The sequence below is a fragment of the Saccostrea cucullata genome, unplaced genomic scaffold, assembly GCF_032062105.1.
Source record: "Saccostrea cucullata isolate Sc308-1 unplaced genomic scaffold, CSIRO_AGI_Scuc_v1 ctg7196, whole genome shotgun sequence".
NCBI classification, from domain to species: Eukaryota; Metazoa; Mollusca; class Bivalvia; order Ostreida; family Ostreidae; genus Saccostrea; species Saccostrea cuccullata.
Genome location: NW_026927846.1, coordinates 518 through 8,188, shown reverse-complemented (window position 1 = coordinate 8,188; position 7,671 = coordinate 518). Strand labels below are relative to the sequence as shown.

The following is a 7,671-nucleotide window of genomic DNA, read 5'->3' as shown; positions in this document are numbered from 1 at the left end:
CAAGCCGTCATTGTTTTAAAATCGGGAACATTCTTTTGTTTGGATTTGATAACTTGTACGCAAAATGTAAACATTGTCATCAACAGTTGGCAGTGTTATTTATTTTTTTTATTCCCTACACATATTGAATTGTTCTTAAAAAAAATAACATTGCTGCCACCCGCATTATTTATTCATTTTGAATTTTCTGTTGAAAAACTTTATTCCGTTATGTCAACTCTATTAGAAGTTTGGAGAAGGAAGGAGACAGAAAGGCTGGATGCTGTGGCTGTAGTGTATGATGACTTCCACAGAAAGCAGTTACAAACATACAGACAGTTATGCAGTATTGTAGATAAAGTAAGAAAAATGCCCATTTTATCTGATGATACAACAAGTTAGCAAAACATAAACATTATTAATATTTTGAAATTATTTGCATTTGCCACATATCCTTAGGAAATAACAGATGAAAGTAAGAAAGATATTTGATTAATGATTAGTCAATTTATCTTGGTCATAGCAACTCAGCAAAGAATAAAAATTGTCTTAGAATATTTGCATTTGCCAACATTTTTCAGGTATCTGATGCTTTAAACAAGGATATGGTTCATAACTCGGTTATAGCTGTATGTAGAAAAACTGACCTCTTTACTCCGGCTATCCTCTTTGGGTAAGTCATCAAAGATACCTTGGTATAAAAAGCAAAATTTTATGACAGACTGGTCCATCAAGGAATTAATTTGTAAAATGTGCAGAATCCCACCCATCATATTCATTCTTAGTTCTTGGGGTGTTTGTATTTAAAAAGAAAGATACACCTGTAGTTTGAAATTCATAAATCTGTTTTCAGAGTAGTCCAGAGTGGTCATGCTTTCTTTAATTTTGACAAGTATGGTATAGATGGTGCCACAGCATTATTCCAAAGGATAAATGTCAGTAAAATCCTTGTCCAGAATGATGATACACAGGTGAGTGTTGAATAAATTTATTTGAACACAGATACAAAAGAAAAGCAAAGTTAACTGATACATTGTTTTTAATTACACAAAGCAGTCATATAATGACATTAAATGTCTGTTTAACTGCAGGTCATAGAGAGACTGATACAGAAGTTTGGTGGAGAGGTGACTACAAACTCATTTTTATCATCTCTAGGATTAGCTCTCCTCAAAATTCAACAAAGAAGTGAGAAAAAAGAAGGAATTCCTAATATTGCTTATTGTATTACAACATCTGGTTCTACAGGGCAACCTAAGCTAGTACAAGTCCCACACAGCTGTATTATACCAAACATCACAGATATCAGGTAAACAGAATCCTTATAGGGCAGGAAATTCACACCGTACTGTATAGGATCTTCTTCCTACAGTAAATTATTGCTTGTATACTAAAAGCACACTATACTGGCATATTGTTTCTAATACAAAATCAAAAGTATGCATAGAATTATTTATTCTTAGACATGCATATCTTCAAAATGTGTAACCAAGTATTGAACCCATCATACACAACATTGGACATACTTTATTGAACCACATTTTATTGTCATTGTGTAACTATACAAAAGTTTTGAAAATAGATCTCAATTTTCAGGAGTATTTATGATATGAAGAGCAATGATGTGGTATTACTGTGTTCACCTTTGACTTTTGACCCAAGTATTGTGGAAATCTTTGTGACCTTGACAAGTGGAGCCAGTCTTTTGATTGTACCAGATCATGTTAAAGCCCAGTCCAAGAAATTACTGTCTGTTATTTATAGGAGGAATAAAGTTACAGTCCTACAGGTTATTCTTCTGAATATCACAGTTATATAACCAATAAAGAATTATAATACATGTAATATGTGCATTGATATACCCAGTATCTTAGACTGTAATAGCATTCCAATGGATGAATATTGTTACAGAATGTATTTATGTCATTAAGGCGACACCCTCCTTGATACAAAGACAACCTGCTACTGATGTGAGAGATTCCATCTTGAGTTCATCATCCAGTCTGAGGATTCTTGCCTTGGGTGGAGAGGAGTTCCCTCCCCTCAGAAAGATTCGTGAGTGGCGAGCTCCAGGCAATCGGACTCAGTTTATCAATTTGTATGGAATCACTGAGGTCTCCTGCTGGTCATTGTGTCACTGTGTGGAGGACCAGGAGTTCTGGTAAAAATAATCAGTACGCCTTGTATGTCATACGTACTAAATTATTGTTGGAAATAGGTGAGGTATTTGTCCAAATCTTTAGAGTACATAATTCTTTTTCAGGAATAGTAATGAAGAAGTTCCCCTTGGTAAACCATTGTTACAGTCCAGTTACAGGGTTCTGAATGAAGAAGGAGTGGAGGTGGTAGAGGGAACAGGAAAGTTATATTTAGGTACAAACTACTGCATTGTACATATGGCAGACTAACTAATCCATTCATTTGTATATATTTGTGAGTGTTTACTTACTATAAAAAGGAGAGTCAACATTATTAAGGGGACATTATTGATGACTGAGGGAGGAGACTAAATAAAATATTTTATGTTAAAGGGGGCCAAGGCAGACAGTGTATGATAGATGGTGAGACAATGGAATCAGGTCAGAACTTCCGAGATTCAGGTGATATTGTTAGAATTGACCGCCAGGGCAGAATTACGTATGTTGGCAGACAAGATAGACAAGTCAAGAGGAATGGCTGCCGACTTAACCTCACAGAAATTGAGAAGGTCAGTTATAATGGAGCAGCCTTTCTGTAGTCTTCTAGCAGAACAACACAGTGAACACAGGTTATTAGCAATTATTCTGTGCTGATTTCAGGTGGCACTAGCAGACTCAGCCATTTCTGATTGTAAAGCAGTGATCCACAAAAGTAGACTGATTGTTTTTGTAGTTCCACATCAGAAAACACATACAATAAAGAATCATCTACAATCAGTCATTGGGAGAATGCTGCCCAGGCAATATACCCCAGACAACATCATTCCCATTCAGGAGATTCCCGTTACAAAACATGGTAAGTGTGAAGCTGGAAAATACAGTATGTAACAATAATTTCTAGCAACAAAATGCCTGATTTAAAAATGTAAATTTTACAGGTAAATGCGACTTCCATACTTTATTGTCCCAGTATCTGAACTGCCAGGATAAATTTGATGGTCAGTCTTCAGCCACAGTTGAAGACACTGTAAGCGAAGAGTGGATGGTAAGTTGTACTCGATCTTGACATAAATATAATTGCTGCAGTTTGAGCTTTTACATCATGTGTATATATACAGTAAAGTGTAAACATTAAATTGGATTTTCTGTCTTAGAAATTACTTGGAGGTTGTGATTTAACAAGGGAGAGCAATTTCTTATTGAGTGGAGGTGATTCCTTCTCTGCTGTCATGTTAGCCAGATCTATTGAAGATCAATTTAAATTAACTGTATCAGAACTGGTTGACATTATTTTACATGACACATTTTCTGATATAGTAAACTGTATAGAAAAACACAGAAAAATATTAAAGTTCAAGCAGTCTACAGACAGAGGTGAAAACCTCCCTATGTATCAAGTTATGACTGGTGGAAACAAGAAAAGAAAATTAGAGTCCATCAGTAAATTATGGGCAGGATGTTCTTGTGTCAACAGTAGTGTGATGAGAGGTAATCAGTATTTCTGTAAGATTTGTATGACTAATGTCTGTAAGCCTAGCCTAATAACTGATGGTAAATCTAACTGGACTACTGACAATAAATCTAACAAGACCATGGACAGTACCAGTAAACCTAACTCTAAAGAACAGATGCATAGTGATATAGAGAGTGACAAAGCTATAACTTCTGATCCACTAAAACGAAGATTGAGTTCTGCAGAAAGAGACAGAACAAAAGTGAAACTGGAACAGAAGTGGAGTTTTAACACTGGAAAATGTGTGGATGCCTCTCCTCTTGTTGTCAAAGCCAGGTATCTAATCCTGCAGAGATGTAATGTTAAAATGAAGTACTTCTCCATACTTTCAATTAAGGCATCTACATGCATATATTAACAGAATTTATCTGTTTGAATTTAACTCAGTGAGATTCATAACATAAACTGTTTATTTCCTACAGTTCTGGGTTCCATAAGGTAAAGTTTAAATCAGTGAGATACATTTAGAGAAATCAATGAGATACATTACATACACTGTTTTCTCACTACAGTTCTGGGTTCCATGAGATCTACATTGGATCCCATTCACACAACCTGTATGCTCTGGTTGCTGAGACGGGAGAACTGCTGTGGAGGACAGAACTGGGGGACAGGATTGAGTCCTCCGCGTGTATCAGTCTGTGTGGAAACTATGTCGTTGTAGGTAAGGACATAAATACTGAACAGCAGCATCATGCAGACTCTCAGATTAGGGCAATTGTGTTAATGCATAAAATACTGAACAGCAGCGTCATGCAGACTCTCAGATTAGGGCAATTGTGTTAATGCATAAAATACTGAACAGCAGCGTCATGCAGACTCTCAGATTAGGGCAATTGTGTTAATGCATAAAATACTGAACAGCAGCATCATGCAGACTCTCAGATTAGGGCAATTGTGTTAATGCATAAAATACTGAACAGCAGCGTCATGCAGACTCTCAGATTAGGGCAATGGTGTTAATGCAAGCCACTTCTGTAAATTTCATCATATCTAACCTATTCTATTAATTCTCCCAAATTTTGATCTTAATTTAATTGAAAGTTGACATACATGAAGAACATTTAAGCAGTATTAGTGTTGATTGAAGTAAATATTGATTGACTAGGTTGTTATGATGGTGGAGTGTATACGTTGACCAGAGACACTGGAAAGATAAGATGGCTGTATAAAACTAAATCAGCAGTAAAGAGTTCTCCTATGGTGGACCCCATTACTGGATGGATATTTATAGGGTCACATGATCACCAGGTTCATGCACTCAGTATTGAGGTATTTTTATTTGGTAGCATGTACAGTAGCAATATGTAGCAAAATAGGGTAATCTGTAAATGTTTGAATTTACAGAAAGTAGATATTCCATGCATGCTTAATTAACAACATACATTTACCTAGTAAGATTTCACATTTTTTGCATTTTCCTATTTTGTTTGTGAACTAATCTATCACATATTGTTGTAATTTATAAAAGTAATGAAACTTATGATCTGTGTACCAGATCTTACATGCAGTTTAGGCATTCACTCATCCTATACCTCTGGTTTTACTCATACTCACATCTTTACTAGTATTAAACAATTTACTGTCACTATTCAGTATTTTATCTTACATTGTGTTTGTCATTCCATTACAGGACCAGAGGTGTTGTTGGAGAGTTGAGGTGGGTGGGGGTAGTGTGTTTTCCTCCCCCGCTGTGTCTACTGACCCTCGTTATGTCTGTGTCTGCTCCTTGTCAGGTCACATAGCAGCCATAAACCCTGTAAGATACCTCCTGTCTCTAATTTCATCTTTATTTGTACAGAAACATTATTTCCATACAAATATATTTTCTTTTATACATTAGATTTTAAAGCAATCTTCTTATACTAGTCACAGATTTCCATACAAATAGAAAGTTTTTTTTTATTATTATTATAGATTAAATATACATGGAAAATCAAATTCTAGACCAGTGCTTCAGTTGTTTGAGAATTGTAAATTAAATGTCTCAATTCCAAATACACATACCTGGTAAAGTACATTTATAGAACATTTCTCCTCCAGACCTCTGGCTGCATCATTTGGATGTACAATACAGAGAAGCCGATGTTTTCTTCCCCTGTTTTAACAAGCACTGGTCCATGTGTTGGATGTGTGGACGGCAATTTGTATCAGTTAGATCACCAGGGAAAATTGGTATGGGTGAAAATGGTGTAATCTTTTTATTTCAAGTATTTATTTTGCTGTGAGCTTTTAAGTACACAGTATAAATTCCAGCAGTTTTTCATTGTGCTTTCTAGTGACAATATTTTAAGAGCTGTCCACTTTCATAGTACTAGTATTTCAGCTATAAATGTAAGAAATACAATTGTGTGGAGTAGAGTTACCGCATAAGTGAAAATTTTATCGAGACACAAATTTAGAAATTTGTCCTGAAAATTTGGTAATTTATTGTTAGCAAGATACTGTAGACTGGCAAATAATCACGATGGTTTTATTTTTACTATGTTCGTGTTTTATAACTTCTCTGTGAAATTAAACCCATCCTGAATCCTATTATTAGTTTAAGAAACATTTTAATGGTTATACAAAATCTTAAATAATCTCTTGCAGCGTGAAATAAAAACCATCGCGATTGATAGTTTTTGAGAAATTGTGAAATTTTAGCACCGTGGAATTAAAACGATTTACAGTATTATATTAGGGGTTTTAAAATGCTCTCTAAAACCGATACAAATAAAACACAATTATCTTTTAGCGATATTCAATTTAAGCAATTTTAGCACCCTCGCTAATTATGCCAAAATTAAATTCAAGCTAAAAATTCTGCTTATACGGTACTTTCTTACACATAAGTTTACCTTTACTTCAGAGAAAAGAAACATTGGAATAAGCTCATTTATTCTACAAAGCATTTACTTATGATTTTAATATGTGATTTGGCCTTAATTTACTTATTTTGCACATTAAAGACCAGAGCAGAAAGCAATATTAGATTCCTTTTATATAATTATAACAAACAACTTTCGTTATTGATAATAGTATTTATAGTCTTTCAAGTTTTTAATTTTTCAGGTGTGGATATTTGCTACTGGAGCACCTGTGTTTTCATCCCCATTGGTAGCACCTGTCAGTACTGCCTCTGACATGACCAATACATTGATCCTAGTGGGATCCCATGACTGCTGTGTGTACTGTCTGACTCCTGACGGCCAGCAAGTCTGGAAACATCGCTCAACAGACTTTGTCTACTCCACTTGTTTCTGTTTTGGAGACAGGTCTAATTCCTACAATAATTTACATGAAGGTGGCAGTGGATTGAAGATCTCAAGTAACACTCAGAATCAACTGAATAAGTCTAGAATTCTCAACACAACAGCTGATTTCAATCGATTTAGTTCTGAAAGGATGCAATGTAAATACCCATATTGTGTGGTCACCTCAAAAGATGGTAACATAACAATCATAGACACGGATAAAGGACAAGAGGTGAATTCAGTCAAGTTACCTGGGGAGGTATTTTCCTCTCCTGTGGTGGTGGGAGGCTTACTTATCGTAGGATGCAGGGATAATAATGTGTATTGTTTTGATATCACTTAAAAAATAAAGCATTCTGAAATCAATATTATGTTTTTCCATTATTTAATGAAGATTTGATGAAACATTAATACATGTATATAGATACCTACTTTATACCTTGAAGTTACTTGAGTAATGGTACTTGGACATCCATAAACTTTAAAATAATAACTCATTCAGTAAATGTAATTCAAATCTAGCATCTGAGGCAAATTAAACAGTGATCATCCCTTGATGCATCATCCATGCAAGTTTGGTTCAGATCTTTGTAATGAATCTGCATCAAAAACTTTAACCTGGTTTCTCATCTGGAAAAAGGTCAAATTCAGTATCCAAAGCAAGTCAAGACAAGTGCATCCTTAGATATCCATGCAATTTTGGTCAAGGTACAACAAATAGTTAATTCAGAACAAACCTGCTCAAAAAAATTAACTTGGTCCCTCATGTGGACACCAGCTCAGGGGTCCCCACTTGAACAAACTT

The 7,671-nt window shown here is 35.1% G+C and overlaps 1 protein-coding gene across 1 annotated transcript; it reads left to right on the top strand.

Moving 5' to 3' along the window:
- The first annotated feature begins 156 nt into the window (after window positions 1-156).
- On the top strand, window positions 157-7,234 carry LOC134275649 (beta-alanine-activating enzyme-like). Its single transcript, XM_062757913.1, has 16 exons — window positions 157-339; window positions 561-652; window positions 833-950; window positions 1,071-1,288; window positions 1,576-1,768; window positions 1,911-2,140; window positions 2,243-2,352; window positions 2,511-2,686; window positions 2,778-2,973; window positions 3,056-3,162; window positions 3,272-3,906; window positions 4,143-4,294; window positions 4,739-4,902; window positions 5,264-5,389; window positions 5,674-5,805; window positions 6,685-7,234. Exons 1-16 carry the CDS (start codon window positions 211-213, stop codon window positions 7,207-7,209), a joined length of 3,303 nt encoding a protein of 1,100 aa, XP_062613897.1. The 5' UTR covers window positions 157-210; the 3' UTR covers window positions 7,210-7,234.
- The last annotated feature ends 437 nt before the right edge of the window (window positions 7,235-7,671 follow it).